The 16,433-nt window shown below is 45.6% G+C and overlaps 2 protein-coding genes across 2 annotated transcripts; one reads left to right on the forward strand and one right to left on the reverse strand.

The window, feature by feature from the left end:
- Positions 1–1,949: 1,949 nt before the first annotated feature.
- Positions 1,950–8,922, forward strand: LOC137894571 (monoacylglycerol lipase ABHD2-like). The gene is made up of 9 exons (XM_068740009.1): positions 1,950–2,158; positions 4,080–4,255; positions 4,687–4,854; positions 4,967–5,150; positions 5,928–6,020; positions 6,396–6,497; positions 6,597–6,666; positions 6,759–6,843; positions 8,571–8,922. The coding sequence occupies exons 1-9, from the start codon at positions 1,950–1,952 to the stop codon at positions 8,777–8,779; spliced, it is 1,296 nt and encodes a 431-aa protein (XP_068596110.1). The 3' UTR covers positions 8,780–8,922.
- A 3,651-nt stretch (positions 8,923–12,573) lies between these two features.
- LOC137896193 (retinaldehyde-binding protein 1-like) lies at positions 12,574–15,347 on the reverse strand (the record flags this gene model as incomplete). Its single annotated transcript, XM_068741726.1, has 6 exons — positions 12,574–12,720; positions 12,793–12,903; positions 13,004–13,162; positions 13,860–14,038; positions 14,857–15,061; positions 15,204–15,347. Coding segments are annotated over 6 exons (945 nt in total), but the record flags the coding sequence as incomplete, so codon positions are not given.
- Positions 15,348–16,433: the final 1,086 nt, after the last annotated feature.

Here is a 16,433-nt window from a genome sequence, read left to right on the forward strand (position 1 = left end):
TATTCAAGGTAAGGGATTGATTAAAAAAAAAAAAATTGTATTACGTCAGCACCGGTTTAACCAATGAGTGAGCCTGTATGCAAATGAGCACTCTTTTCCGGAAGTGGAACCGGAGATGTTGGGGCTGATGTTGCCTCTGCTTCAGCTGAGGCTCCCTTCGAACATGGGCATCAGAGGGCGTTGGGCTCACCGGGCAGACGCGGTTTAGAGAGAACAGACGGACGGGATGCTTCGAACATAAATGAGCCCAGCCGCTTAATTCAGAAGAAAGGAGTTGACCCCGTTCTGCCAGGTAGGTGGGAAAACACCAAGGATGCTAAAGCTAACGCTGCCTTTTTAAACCAGATCGATAGTTGTGTTGTGGACGCCCACCCGGATTTCAGCAGAAGAAGACGGGCTTTACGGGGCTATAATTTCATCTGTATATTCCATCAATCTGAATTTAAATCAATGCTGGAAATATTCCGAGTGGGAAAGTAAGCTAAAGGCGATGTGGTTTTCATTTTCTGGACCTCTCGGGGGCGGCGAACGAAGATGCGACCGGATCGATTCTTTCCACACGACTAATGTGTGTGTTTACATCCAGAAATGGTTAATGCGTTACTTAGCTTCATGCTAAGTTAGCTGGCTAGCCTGAGCAGATGTGCCTCTGGTGAAAGTCACCGGATCTGATCTGGAGTCGAGCTGGCGGCTGACATGTCGTCGGACCGGATGCTTTATTGACACAAGCCTGCCTGATCAGATGATTGATAATGAAATCAGTCTTGGCTTCGGCGAACCTCTGAAAACAACTGTCTCATGTATTCACAGGGTGTTTGCTGTGGACCGGGGGGGGGGGGTTATTGCATTAGATTGTGATGAAGGGGTATTAATTATGGCACCGTGAGTCTGGGCTTTGATCTGGGCTTTAGATCAAACAGTTTTATTCCATCTTATTATTAACAGGATTTCTAGAATACCCCCCCCCCCCCCCCATTGATTTATACAACAGGGAGTGTGGGTAGGTTACATGCCTTACAATGACACCAACTCCTGGTGCAAAAGGTCAGCAGGCTGGATGTGTTGGTGATTTATGATTTGTCTTTAGCTACATCTGACAACCAGCTGCTCAAATCCTCATCAGACATCGTGACGGACCTCGTTGTGAAGTGAAGGCGTCATTAAGATGAGACTTTAAGCAGCGTCTTGCTCTGTGACCATAACGGGAATGCGTGTTCTCCGGTTCTGTCTCTAGGTTGGACCTGATCACGGTGAATTCTCATTCCTACACTTCTGGAGAATACTTTTTCGGAGGGGAACTTGAACATACAATGCAAGTAAACTCTTGAGTCGTTTGTTTTTGTCTTTGTGTGTATTATTTTTAATAATATGCCATCATCTACTCCAATAGTGACAGTGCTCAATTGCTGCGACTTCCTCAGGCGACTTCCTCCTCGCAGTGGAAAAGCTTTACTCCTGTTTTAGAAGAGTTTTGCTCCGTAACTTCCTTTTCTGCCTGTCCTGTGATCTTTGCAGTTCTTGTTCTTTTTTTCTGTAATTACATAGCTTACCATTACCATTTTGATACTTTGAATATATGCGTATTTAAATTTAAAAGTACTGTGTCCAAGTAGAACTGTATTAGATCTAATGTTCAGTCTAAAAGTGTTTTTGCTGATTGTTTTTAATGTATAATCTTCTTAGTGAGGCTTCCTTTATAAAGTGTGCACAAAGAGGACACTGTGTCGGTCAGCCAGACCTGCTCGCATGTTTCTTTCTTCCATCATATATATTTTTATGAAGCAAATATTTAGGCAATGAAAGGAAATTGTTCATTTGCAAATGCAGGCTTTGATAGCACACTGTGTCTCAGAAAACTTTAAATCTGGGTTTATTTGTGTTTCAAAAAGGAAAATGCGTAAAAACAAAAACAAAATTTCAATCTAGCGTTTCTTTTTCGCAGAACAATCATGAGCGCCCACGAATCCGACGTGTACACCATCTCTCCGGAGCTGCCGGCGATGTTTGACGGCATGAAGCTGGCGGCGGTGGCGACGGTGCTCTACATCGTCGTTCGCTGCCTGAACCTCAAGAGCCCCACCGCGCCCCCGGACCTCACCTACCAGGACACGGCCCTCAACCGCTTCCTGCTGAAGTCCTGTCCCCAGCTGACCAAAGAGTGAGTTCGCAGCTCTGAATCTGTCACTCAAAGCGTTGCCATGGACACACTTGCCAGCCATCTGGGGTTGCAGGGGAAGATGGCAGCTTGTCATCAGTGCTCTGAGTGTCTGCACCGGAGACGTCGAGCATCAACTGGGGTTATCCCAAAGGTCATTTCTGATTGGGTGAAGGCTTTGGTGAATCGAGGACGATACAGAGCAAACGGCTTTTTGTTGACCTTTTCTTCAGCTGAAGGAAGTTTTTTTTTTTTACATCTATTGGTTCATTTATTGATCGACCCATTTACTTTCTGTTTTTCCGCTTTGCACCTTGCTTATGGGCGAGAGGCGGGGCACACCCCGAATGTGTCGCCAGCGCATCGTGGGACTTCGCGCACACACTACGGACAATTTGTAACCATTCACCTAAATTGCTTGTTTTTTGGAGGAAACTGGAGAAAAAAGTGAATGAGGGAGGGGGGGGGGAATCCGGATTATTATTTTTTATCCAGATGAGTATCCGGATTACCCTTAAAATTTGATGGGATCCAAGTGAGACCGAGATCCAAGTTCAGATTTTTTGTAATCAATATCCATCCAGCAGCTTGGCGGCGGTAATGAAGGTCACTATTAGACACAGCGTAGCCGCAGAGCGGTGCATGGTGCAGCGGGGGTGCAGCGGTGCATGGTGCAGCGGTGCATGGTGCAGCGGTGCATGGTGCATGGTGCAGCGGTGCGTGGTGCAGCGGGGGCACAGCGGTCTGTTCTTGGGGTTTCTTGGTGCGTTATTATGAAGTTCAGTAAAGGCCTTGTTGGCTGAATGTTTTATCAGCGATAATAATGCGCCGCTGATCGACTGGAATGGCACGGCTTTGTTTGGAGACCTTCTCCATCTGCGGCTCAGCAGGTTTCACACAATCCATCACCAAAGAGTCAACATCGCTCAAAGAAAATATTGTTGAGGGACGGGATTCTTAACTTGGCTTATCGGGAATTTCTGCGTTCTGACTCAGAATCACAATTCTTTTTGGGATTTTTTTTGAAACCCGGAATTCTTTGATCGTGCTCTTGTTCTCATCTGAAACGTTTGCTTCGCCTCTGAAATAGATTTAGCAGCCGTTTTGTGTCGGATGAGAATAAAGTGAGACGACCCGCCGCTCTGTCCTGTCAAACCGTTATCAGCTGCAGAAACAACAATGGACCCAGTTTGAACTCTTCAGCTGTACTTATTAGGTGAATGAACGGATGTATTCGTCATCGTGTTGATCAGAGGCAATAATTCAGTTTGTGTTTCTAACCTGTTATCTCCCACTGATGAACCCGACTAATCCAAATGGTGTATTTAAATGGCCTTTACATAACGACGGTGATCCTCTTCTTGGACCCGTAGATTATACTGTGTGGACTTCCTTCTATAAAAGCTATCACTGGGTGGAGGTGATTACATCATCGGCAACTGAGAGGTCTGTTAAGTGTGTTAAATGTCTGCACAGCAAGAGATGAGGCATCAAGGTTGAAGGTCTGACACTGAACTCTTTGCTTTCTGCCTCAACTTTCCGTGTTTGGCTCGATGTCACCACGGGGGGGGGGGGGGGGGGGGGGGGGTCCATGTTTTTATTCTCCCTGCACTTCATTTACAGCAAGTCTGAGAAGAAAAAAAAATACAAATAGGATGGAAGAAGCAAGCAGATGCTGCTGACGTGTCCCAAAGTCGTGCATGGGTCTGACGGACGTCCTCCTTCTGTAGCTTCGACGTTGCATGAAATTCATTTCATTGTGAGCCATTGTAAAATGTGGGCTACGTGCGAACCGTGTGTCGTGTTAGAAATGCGCTCTTGGATCTGGATAATGAGGTTCTGTCTTTGTTCTGCGTTTGTTCTGCGTTTGTTCTGCGTTTGTTCTGCGTTTGTTCTGGTGTCGACTTTGTCGTTTCGTTTCCAGGTACATTCCTCCCTTGCTGTGGGGTAAGAGCGGTCACCTCCAGACGGCACTGTATGGTAAACTGGGTCGGGTGAGCGCGCCGAACCCCAGCGGAGTCAGGAAGTACTTGCCCATGCAGGATGGGGCCACTGCGACCTTTGACCTCTTTGAACCGACGGGGGACCATCGAACAGGAGGTGAAGCATTTGATGTTTGCTGTTGAACGCTCGCATTGCTTCTTGTAAATGTTTGTATCCGGTTTGAGAATGAAGCAATGGGGGCTGGAGGGGTGTGTGTGTGTGTGTGTGTGTGGGGGGGGGGGGGGGGGGGGGGACTTGCTGTATAATTAAACATGGAACAGACTGAAGTCGTTCAGGCATGTCTTCCATTTGAGCGACGATCGTTTAGGTGAGCCAGTCTCCATTGATCTCTAAATAGCATGTTTGCCGTTGTCTGAGGAGCGATTTTAAAGAATGGACATCCCATAATCCTTTCAGAAAGCTTTCCCCACTCGCATCTAACCCACTGATCGTCTGTTGACTCGCGCTCCTTATCTGTGCTTGCACATTTCATATTGGCAAACGTCTCTCTCTCTCTCTCTCTCTGACCCGTCTGCCCGTTTCACCAGATGACATCACCATGGTGATATGCCCTGGTATTGGCAACCACAGCGAGAAGCATTACATCCGAACGTTTGTGGATCTCGCTCAGAAGGACGGCTACCGCTGTGCCGTGCTGAACCACCTGGGGGCTCTTCCCGACATCGAGCTCACCTCGGCTCGCATGTTCACCTACGGTGAGACCAAGGAGCTCGTTTCGGCTTGATGCTGACAGGACGTTGTCACGGGAACGAGGAAGTGCTGGGCTGTGAGCGCGCCGATCATTGACTCTGCTTTTGTCCCGTGCAGGCTGCACATGGGAGTTCGCAGCAATGGTGGGCTACATTAAGTGTGCGTACCCTCAGACCCAGCTGGTCGTGGTGGGCTTCAGTTTAGGTGGAAACATCGTGTGCAAGTTCCTGGGCGAGAACATGACCAACCAGGAGCGAGTGCTGTGTTGCGTCAGCATCTGTCAAGGCTACAGCGCTCTCAGGTGGGGAACGGGAACGAGTGTTAAAGGAGCTCGGTGAAATGATATAACCAGCTCTTAGAATTGTGTTCAGCTGTTCTGTATCCTATTTATTATGTTTTTTTTTTACATCTCATTCTATGCTTAAGTCAAATTCTGAGGGTTTATATTATTATGTAAATAAGATGGCTTGAAAAGAGCGTATCCTGAAAGGTCGCCGGCCTCGGAGCGATTTACTTGCTCTGCACTAGTTTGGTCCTTTTTATAAAAAACATTTACCCCGTTGGCTTCAACTCTGCGGCCTGTTTGCGTTCAGGCTGTTTGTCCAGGTAGAATGCGATGAACTGACCGACCAGCCGATCGAGAGCGTGGACTGAATACGCGGTGGGCACGAAAGCGTTGGCTGATTGTTTTTGTGCACCGCAGCAGACTTTGGTCTGCGTGCTGGACCGAGTCGCACCCATCTGTTCTAAATAGAGCCAGCGTTTCTTGGCAGACGCGATGCGTTAACGTTTGGATGGAAGCAGTGGAGAAGGAAATGAAATGTAATATGATCTGTCATCAGTAAAGCACACGTTACCTCTTATTTTCATTGTTTGATTTGACTTTAAATGAAAGAAGGAAAAACAACCCGATGGTCAGCGACTAGTTAAATATAGCATAGCGGCTGGTAGGTCTGGCCTGTCTCTGCGAGCGAGCTGCATTCTCCACCAGTGCGACTCTTTGTCTGGTGGATTGCTCTCGCTGTGCTGTTTGGAATGCACAAAGCCAACTTCCTGCGTCTTTGTCTTTACCTCCCAGGGCCCAGGAAACATTCCTGCAGTGGGACCAGTTCAGACGCTTCTATAACTTCCTCATGGCTGACAACATGAAGAAGATCATCCTCTCACACCGGTATCGATGTTGTTGGTCTAAAGTTTGCAAATCCCCAATGCTAACTTAATTAATACAACTGTCCAAGGTCAAAGGAAAGGTTACTTTCATTTGGGGACATTTGTACTGTAACATGCTCGGCAGTGACGCAGCTGATCCCGGGGTCATGCGTCATGTCGGATGTCTCAAGTTAATTACATTATCTGAAATTCATTTAGAAAAATACAAAAAAAAATAAAAAAAAATAAAAAATCCGATGTCATCACATTTGTTTGTTTAAAAAGTTCGGGATCCCTTTTATACCACAGATCGCTCTGGTAGTGATTTACGGCCGCACTGTGATACCAGTGATTTTTGTATTTACCCTGTGTCTTAACTCTGTGTCTTTACACGCAGACACAGTCTGTTTGGTGGAGGCTCAGCTAAAATGTTTGACGCCGATCTCAGCCGCTTGTACACGGCGACGTCCCTCATGCAGATCGACGACAACATCATGAGGTATCTGTGCAGAAACGAGGACGCAAAACATCCGACATGCATTTGTTAAGTGGAATAATTGAATGATGCTCACTATGTTGTTTTTTCCCCCCCCCACAGAAGATTCCACAACCACGGCTCTCTCAAAGAGTACTATGAGAAGGAGAGCTGTGTGCATTATATTCACAATGTAAGCGCTGCTTCTGACACGACTCGCACCATCTCGTACTCGGCTTCTCTTATTTGGCCCACTTGTCTAATAGGTGTGTTTTTCTTCGACAGGTAATGGTGCCACTGCTTCTGGTGAACTCTGCAGACGACCCCCTGGTTCATGACTCGCTGCTCACCATTCCTCGCACGCTCGCAGGTACGAATCCTCGTCATCTAATTTATTTAGCCTTGCTCATTTAAGGATTCCTTGAGTGCAGTTTTCAGACTATTATGGCGTCTGTCCATTTTGTATGTAGTAAAAACCTCTAATGAAGAGAAACAGCGAGTGAAAATGAAATGTTGTTTCTGTAGCAAGAAGTTACTGCTCACTGCGGCTCAGAATGTTCCTCAGAGGAATGTGAATAAACGGACAGAAACATGCAGTACCAAGTGATTATTTTAAAAGTGCCTTTTTTTTGTGAATTTACACTGGTTATATTTATGTAGCTCTTAACTCAATAGAACTGAGAACGTTCTTCCTGATGTGCTTAAAGATGCCCCAGATTTTGTTCTTATAAACATTTCAGCAACCTGAAAAGGTCGCCGGGTGTGCCGCAGAGGCCAGGTCTGTTTTAAAAATGCTCTTTTAGTGCGTTACAGCTGCCGGAACGCTCACTCACTGACGCAAATATCTGAGTGTCCCTTCATTTATTTTAAGCCATTCTTCCGGACGTGAATGTTTTTTTATTCTTGAATGAACTTTCTGCCTGTTAGAATAAATAAGAAGATCCGGGCCTGACTTGGTCCACATGACGGTGTTGATCATTCTTCTCCTCAGCCTCCACTATATTTAAACTCTCTGAATATTTATTAGAAGAAGGAAAATGTCCTTCATGGGTGGATGATCCTTATTAGAAGCGCGTGACTCTATCCTACGTACGACTATAGAGAGAAACGCGTACAGGACAGAGGATCAGCTGCCCTTCAGCCTGAAATGCGGAGCAGTGACTCAGACAAACGACTTACAGGAGAGGATTGAACAGAAATTCGGTCACCATGTTGCTGCTATATTTAGCAGAGCATAAGAAGAGTATGAATTAAATGTTATATTGAGTCGCCTTAAATGTATAGTGCTCATAAGCCTACGCTGATCGTTCTTAATGTGGATTTACTGGTGCGCCGGTAAAGCTGGTTTGACCCCGTGAAACAAAGTGAACTTTGAAACACAGAACGTCGTGACCTTCTTGTTGCTGGAAGTTCTGTTACTACGTGCCGTTCTCAGGGCCGTCCTGTTCCCACCTGTCGCTCGGCGCCGGCGGAGGCAGAGTGTGGTCGAGCGTTCAGCCCGTTCTGCTGCAGCTCAGCAGCTGTCACGAATAGTGCACAGTGGTGAATGCCCCCCGCGGGATCTTAGTCACGAGTGTCCCGCGTCAAGCTCACCCACTGACCCATATAGGGGGCGGGGGCATAAAAGGGAGCCAGGCCAATCCTTGTCAAGAGACTGCTCTGCTTGGTTGTCCACAGCCGCAGCGCTTTTCACAGCTTTATGTGGCAGAGCAGAAAGACTTTCTGTATAAAGCTGAGGCCTTTTGCACTATTAATAGACCGTATGGGAAAAATGCTGTTGTATTTTACACAATCCTGTAAACCTGCAGGCACGTGCACGTTGGCCAGGCCAGAGTGAGGAAAGACAGAGTGACGCATGCCCTGCTTCTGTTGACAGAAGAGGCTCTAAAGAGACGCACTGACTCAGACTTTACACTAATACGTGGCGCAGTAACATGCCTGCAGAAGTTGAGTCACGCCGTTCTGTCTGACCATGCAAACACTCCCTCTCCATTTATAAGGGGGCATAAGAGAATCTGTGGCAAGCCCATATTTGGATGCATGACCAGGATTTATTTTCAAATGCCTAACAACCGTTTTGTTATTTCATCCTTTTAGCAAAGAAGCCAAACGTGATCTTTTCCCTGACGCTACACGGGGGCCACCTGGGCTTCTTCGAGGGGGCGGTGCTCTTCCCACAGCCCCTCACCTGGATGGACAAAGTGATTGTGGGTTACGCCAACTCCATATGCCAGTGGGAGAAGCAGAAAGCACCGTGCCAAAACACACACCTCAGTGAGAGCTCTTGTGCAGAGGGTAAACCCTAAGTCTCTCTCTCTCTCTCGCTCTCTCGCCGACCCGACCATCCCGGCACTGAGGAGGCGCCTGAACCGAACTTTAAACTCTCTCTTCTCTGCCTTCTCCGGTGCTCCTCACTGCTCCTTTATAATCTCCTTGTAGTGTTTGAAAAAGAAATAAAAACTAACTGCCTCCAAGGACTTTGAAATCAGTGCAGGAAAAAAAAGAGACAAATTCTTGACATGCTCTCAGTAATTATCACGAGAATAATGGAGGAGTTCATCTTACACGATGGGCCGTGAAGTGAGGGCGCTACTTGATGGTAGTTCAGTAGTAAACCAAGAACATAGACAAAAATAATAATAGGGGCCGTGCTTAATCGGTGCCCGCTTGAGAAGCTCACTGCTTATCACCGCCAAGGCCGTATAGCCTAGTCTGCTGTCTTACCCAGCACAGCAGTTTTGTAGTGTGTGTGTGTGTGTGTCTCTCTGGAGAAGCACGTCTGTTTCTCGGCCCTTATGATGTCCGTGCTTTTGGGTGGACGTCGCTCTGTCCTTTATAGAAAATGTCGTGTATACAAAGTGTCGTGTCGGGGTTATTTTTACCCATTTTTATTTTTTTCCAGTTGTAAACATCCTCCTGGCACTCAAAACACAAGTGTTTGCGTCTTTCCAGACATGAGGACCAGGGATCCACCCCCCAGAAGGGTCCACGCACATTCCCGCAGTCACATTCTATCACTTTGATGCTGTGCACTTTACATCTGTGTCGGACGCGTGTCCTTTTATCTGGGAGAAGGCATGGAGGTTGAGTTCAGCTCGTCTGGGCGAGAGGAAGGACGGCGTTGAAACGGTGAATGACGCGAGCGCTCTCTGGGTTGTCCTCAGCCTGTGTCTCTGAACCCCCTTGCGCTGTCCTTTTGCCTTTCTGTCCAGCTGCAGATCCAGCAGAGAGTCAGACATTCTTCTCTTGCATTCGAACCGCTAGATTGCTCAACGCCTCGTTTGGTGCGAACGTCTCATTTTGCAGCGGGTGACTCGGCGTGACGCTGCATTAAAGGGAAGGTTCTGCAGCGGGGACGCAGCTCTTCTCTTCTCTTCTTAATCCGAGCTTAATCTGAGGCGTGATGAGGAGGAGGGCAAATGATACCGACTCCAAACCAGACTCTTAGTTCAGTGCAATGTTTGTGATCGCTCTGCTGATGGATTATAGACCTCCATTCAAAGGCGTCTCTTATTTCCTTGGCCAGACTTGCGTGTTGAGCGGTTAAAAACTGTCTCAACGTACGCCAGGCCGGACTGCTGAGATCCATCTCACTTGAAATCACAATGCAATAACGAGACCTGCGGACATTTCCAAAAACTGAATCCAATTGTGGAATTGTCCATCCGTGTCATGAGGGCTCGGGAAGCGTCTTTCAGTCCAGCCAAGCAGTCGGTAGTCTGAAGCCTGCCAGCGACCACAGACGGGTGTTTGAAACGACGAGGGGGGGGGGGGGGGTCTCGAGTCGTCATTGACAACAGAGCTGATGGTGAGGCTGGTGAAGCCAAGCTTTGAGTGTTTGCATGCAGTAGCGTTAGCATTTGTATCACTGGAAAGACAATCAGGGGAAAATGATCCTACTTTTATCTGAAATAAGAAGCACACTGTCTATCAATATCAAAGCTACTAGCAATTAGGCTCAAGCGTTTGATGCCAAACGGTGGTCAGGTTTTTGCCTACTCTCAAAGATTGTATTGTGTGCAAGCAAAACGGCAGGAACTTTATTTATTCTTGGACTCGCTGGTTTGGTTTCAAATTTGATCTTTCCAATGAACAATGCAGTAAATTGATTGCGATTAGTAAAATCAGGAATCAAATCCCCCGGGATATTTCGACAGACACCCAATCTTGTCCTCTGCTTTAAGATGTCAGGCTTTCTCCATCCCTCTTCTGCCAGAACCAACTCCTAAACCGATACCCATGCCTTCTTGTTCTGACAGCATGACACTGAGAGCGTGGCGGTAAATGGGCAGCTTAGCAACGTGGTTGAACCAGACTGGAAGCAGCATACGCCGTCGTGATGCTGAAAGTGAAAAGATGGTTCCTGTGGCTCATCTGGGGTCTAGTTACTGAAGTGTTGGGGTCAGTGTGTCCCTTTCTCTAAAAGCATGGACGTCATCTCGCTTTGCCTTTTTAAAAAGATCACTGTCGTCAGGGTGACCAATTTAAAAGACAACTTTTAGTCATGAAATGTGCTCTCATTTGATTACGTGATCCATGCCTCACTCTGTCCCCTCTTCTCATTTCAGTAAAATTAGCTGTGGTTTAGATTTTTTTTTAATTCTGGCTCAGAGAAAAATCAGATGAAAGTTGACATCACTAGCATCGTTTCTGCAGCCTGAGCTGTTTCTCCTCTTTAAAAAAGATTTTAGCCTCCTGCCAGCTTCGCACAAATTGCAGGTTTGGATGTATTTTCTTCTAGTGAAATATTTTGAGTATTTTTTTTAAAATATTTTGTATTATATGACTTGTGTTATTTTGTTGTGCAAATGCACCAGAGCGTGATAATCGAGTACGGTACTTGTGTATTGTTCCATCACCAGCTCTGACGGACAAAAAAAACCCAAAACCTGTTCACTTTAACAATGAGAGATTTAAATGAAAATATATATATGGAGTATATTCAAATATTTAAGGATCTGAAAATAAAGGCAATAACTAATCGGGAGGGATTCTTTGTCATTTTAAAGTGTCAAGTCAAAGTGTTTTCCTCATGAAGGGTGGGCTCTCAAATGTTTTACTCTGATATGAGAACGTGCTCCTCTGTTGTCTAGTGTTTCAAGCATCTTGTTTTTTTCAAGGTTGTGGGCTCTTCTTTAATTAAATGGATTTCAGTGTCATTACATCTAGAAAGACGCCACAGTGTTTCCATTTGAAAATGTTTCCATTTGGAATCTGTCAGCGCAAAACGATGGATGTTGAAAACATTATATAGCTTTCATTTTGTTGGAATACATATTTTGATGCTAAATAATGGCTACGGGATGTTGTGACAAGTTAATCGATTTATACCGGCACAAATCATGTGCTGTAAAAGAACAGTTTTTGTTGAGCAAATCGTTGGTGTGTGCGTGTGAGATCTACTTGTGTATGTGAGGCAATATGGTTGGTGTGTCCCAAAATAAATTATTTTCTCAAATGAAAAAGTGTTTCCTTTTCTCGCTGTTACATTTTTAGGAGAAGTTGTCAGATTGATGTTGTGCTTTATATCTGATATGGTGAATGGTTCGTAATATATTTATAACCCATTTGAGCCCCCTTGTGGAGTGTGTGTGTCATTGTAAGACCTCATGCTCGCTGTACACAACAACAACAACAACTTAAACGTTATTTAATTAATGACGTGTCAATCCAGTGCACATTGCAAAATGGCTCTTTGTGGTGCTTGAGGCATCGGAGTGTCACGACCCCAAATCAAGGCGGCTGAGATAAAGATCGGTTTCCATGGCAATGCGTCACACGGTCGCTGCTGCTTACACAATAATTGGGTCAGCTTATCCATCCTCTGACTTTTCTAAAACTTATTAAGGCAAGAAATCGTCCATCACCAACTCTGTCAAAGAAATTTCAAGCATTCATGAGCTCTAAAAATCCCTTTTATCTGCAAGCCCACCCCCTGTTCCTAACTAGGGGCTCTTTTCTGCTCATAGTTTGACATTTTTTTAAATCCAGACAGTTCCTATCTTCAAAATAGAGCATGTATCTGATATGACTACAAAAGAAGTGTCTATGGGTGAAGGACGCTAGAACTCTTGGGTTTGAAACGGGAGGCTCGTCCTTCTCAGAGAGCGGTGTCCTCGGAGCCAAAGAGCTTGTTGGCGACGGCCTGGCAGTCGGCTGCGGAGGCCCTCCCGTCAAAATCCGAAGGCAAGATGTCTGAATCGAATTCTTTGACGTAGTTGTCCAGCTCGTCGCCGTGAACGAAGACCTGTGGTGAGTTACGGACAGTAATTAGACAAACGAGCCCTCTCCAGATGTTTAAATGTTCCTCCACCCATACCCTCTCCAGCAGCTTGCTCTTCATGAAGGGTTTGACCACGTTGTACGTGGTGGTGAAGTACCACGGCTGGTGGGTGACATGGACCGCTTTGAAACGGGCAGGGAACGAGTCCTGATCCGAACCACACAGAACAACAGACGGGGGTGAGAAACCTTTTCTGAGGTTTTTGGCATCGACAGGCTCTCGGCCTTCCTTCCGCGCTTGCTCTGACCTGCAGCATGTCCACCATCTTCTTCAGCTCGGCCGGTCTGATCCCCGAGGCGTGCTGCATGGTGAAGCCCTTGAAGTTCTCAATCAGGACGAAGCCGTTAATCTGGGTTTCTTCGTTCTCGAGCAGCTTCTCCAGAATCACACAGTACGCTCTTAAGATCTGCAACGCACAGACAAACAACAACTTATGTACTGTACTTAAATATGGTAAAAACATTTCATCAACAAGTATTGCTGTTTCCCTCGAGTATTTGGAAATCGCCCCACAGTAATCGTGACGGCAGAATGATCTGACATTCTGTTGTTTTTATTGTATTGGACACAATAAAACCTGTTTTTTTTATTCTTCCCATTCCTTTTTGAGCAGTATTGTTGTATTACTTGTGTTTATTTAGAAAAGTATTTTTGTACTGTGACTGTTCAAAACAAATTAATAAACTAAAATGTGATATTACAGCTCCATCGTTTACAACTTGGGAAAGGTCCATGTTTCATGCTGTGTACTTTTACTTTCAGTAATAATATAAGTTAAATTATAAAGTTTTTTTAATATCAAGGTAATACTTTTGTTATCTCTACCACTAAAACATTTGACAAGATTTTCACTTCAATATTTCTTAGCAAACCTTTTTCCACACATGAATCAAGTACTGAATGAGTTCTTATTGCTGCCTGTTAATGATTATTTGTATTATTATTTTTGAGAATAATTGACAGAGACTGTTATATAAGGTCTCTCTGCAGTGAAAAGAATTTTCTATCCTGAATATTACGTGTCCTTTGCTTACGGTGTTTTACTTTGTGACACTCATCTGCTCTCCGTTTGTGTATTTATATCATTGTTTTTTTGTAGCTACCTCATCAAACGTGATCTCCTCCAGGTCCCAGTTCTCAATATTGAAGAGCAGGACTACGCGTCCGTACTTGTCCCTTCTGGGCAGAACCACGGGGTAGCCTGCTTCAATGGTGCTGCGGACCGCCTCAGGGGTCAGGTTCTCAAACAGCTCAGGGTACTCCTTTCTGAAGCGCACATAACCTGGAGGACCCCCCCACACACACACACACACACACACACAAACACAAACACCAAAGTTTAATGATCGGTGACATTCTCTTATCTGGCAGTAATGGTTCACGACCCTTTTTGTGCAGTCTGAGAGTTTACTGAGATGTTGTTGATGTACGAAACACAAAGACACCACTGTGTCAGTGCTGCTCTGAGACGCTTCATACTGAGGCCCCAATTAACCCTGGGTGACTGTGTGTGTGTGTGCGTGTGTGTGTGCGTGTGTGTGATGTGGCAGCAGTGAACCCTGCACAAGATCACGTTCACATTTCCTCCTCGTAATACAATCGGAGTGGTTTGTCAGGAGCAGATTTTCTCAGATCAGTGGCCCGGGAGCACTTTGTCTGTAGCTACAGAGATAAATGTGGGTTGTTGGTTCCAGCTTGATTGTGGGTATCAGCAACTGTTAATCAAGTTAAGGGTTCGTACGACAGAAAATATAATTTAAGCCGTGCAATTTCAAATTCAATATCCTATAATAGCAGACGAGCGCGCGGTGGAACAACGAACGAATCACAAGCGCGGCGTCTTCTCTCTGCTTTTTCATCTCGGCTCCTCAGTCAGTTCTCAGGACCAGTAAGACAAAGGAAGGCTTTGTCAGGGAAACTCAGAAGCATCTAGACACCCCCAAATTAATGAGCACATGCCTCCCCTTCACTGATGGGCAGGGTTTATAAAACCAGTGAGGCCTCAACCTCGGATCAGGGAACCAATAATAATAATATGATTGTTGTCTGAAGCAGAAACCCCTGCTGTGAAGCTGGATGGATGGATGGTCTAACTCTAACCCTTCATGAGCTCATGGGCTCTGACCACATTGAGCTTGCGAGCTCTGAGGAAGCGCAGCAGCAGAGAGTCCGGATTGTCCCCGAAGCGCTCCAGAACCAGTTTGGAGAGGTCGTCTCCTTCCGCTGCCCTCTCCTTCATCGTGACCCGCAGCTCCTTCAGGGACGATACCCGTCTCTCATCCGTCTCATTCAGCTCATCCTTTGCCTGCGGGATTAAAAAAGAAAGTTGTTGGCATCACTGGAGAAAAAGCTTCAGACAAATTTGCGTCGCAACCGTTTTTTGACTTAGCGTTGACACTTCTATCTGAACTCATCAGTAAGTTCTGCCGTCCAAGGATCTGCTTCACCTTTTGTACGGCGTGGCCAGGGAGTGTGTGGCATGGCCCAAACACCGGCCCGTGATCCTTCACCGTCAAATACTCCAGCTTCGACCTCATGGCCTGCTCGTCCTCCGACACCATACGGAAAGATCCGGTCTGCGTAAACACCAATGTGTTCAAAGGAACAGATCATATATGACACGAAGCAGGTTTTTTTTATAAAGTGTTGAAGCATTCACACAAACGTACTTCACTACTGTCTTTAAATTGCGGGTTTAAAAGTCCTGTATCTGCAAATAATGTAAGAATTCTTTACCGCTTGAATACATCAAGGGTCTTTCATTACTGGGACGTTTCTCCAGTGCAGACCCTGAGGGACCCCCCCCCCCCCCCCAACCCCCCCTTTCAAACCACACCTTACCAGTGGACTGATTACTTACGGCAGCCATGGATGCAGTAAATCACAGCAGCTTCACCAACACTACAAAAAGAGAAGATTCCGTGTGAATTTTGTTTTTACATATTATTTTACAGGTGACCTTTTTTTTTGCTTTAAATATTTAATTCAGTTATGGGCCTATTACACAATAAGTGATTCACATAAAAAAACAGGTCATGGAAAGCAGCTTGGGTTGCTTCCATGATCGTTGCTCCTGAAATTAAGAAAGCTTGCATTTGAACTAAAATGCCGTAGGGGGGGGGGGCTTTTACATGAGATCCCAGTACAGTAAAGAAACAGCAGGTGTCTCTCCAAAGAACTAATTGAGCCAATCGAGTCCATCCCCCCACATTTTAATAACAGAGAAAAGCGCAAAATAAAAAAAAACTTGATATTTGAGTTCTATTAAAGATCATTTAAATCGCAGCATCATAACCCTGAATGATTCCTGGATGACTATTTAATTAATCTGCATCTGCGATTCTAGTTCGTAATGCAGTGGCAAGAAATGACAAGCAAATAAATTATTCAATTAGCATTAATACCAAAAAAAGGTCATTGCATTTGTTGTAAAATCTGATGCTGACCTCTGTGACCTGAATGATACACAAACCAAAGCCACTATTTAAAGGACAATCTCATTTAAACTACAACACAGGTTGATTGCTATCAATCATCCAATTAAAGAACGCCAATATGAATCCCTTTAAGAAGCCAAGCACACCTACCTTGAGCCGATGGGATGAGAGGCGACTAGAGAGTGACAGAGGAGACGCGAGGGAGAAAGAGGACCATTAGGGGAGGAGCAACTGGAACGT

Source organism: Brachionichthys hirsutus, chromosome 1, assembly GCF_040956055.1.
Source record: "Brachionichthys hirsutus isolate HB-005 chromosome 1, CSIRO-AGI_Bhir_v1, whole genome shotgun sequence".
Lineage (NCBI taxonomy): Eukaryota > Metazoa > Chordata > Actinopteri > Lophiiformes > Brachionichthyidae > Brachionichthys > Brachionichthys hirsutus.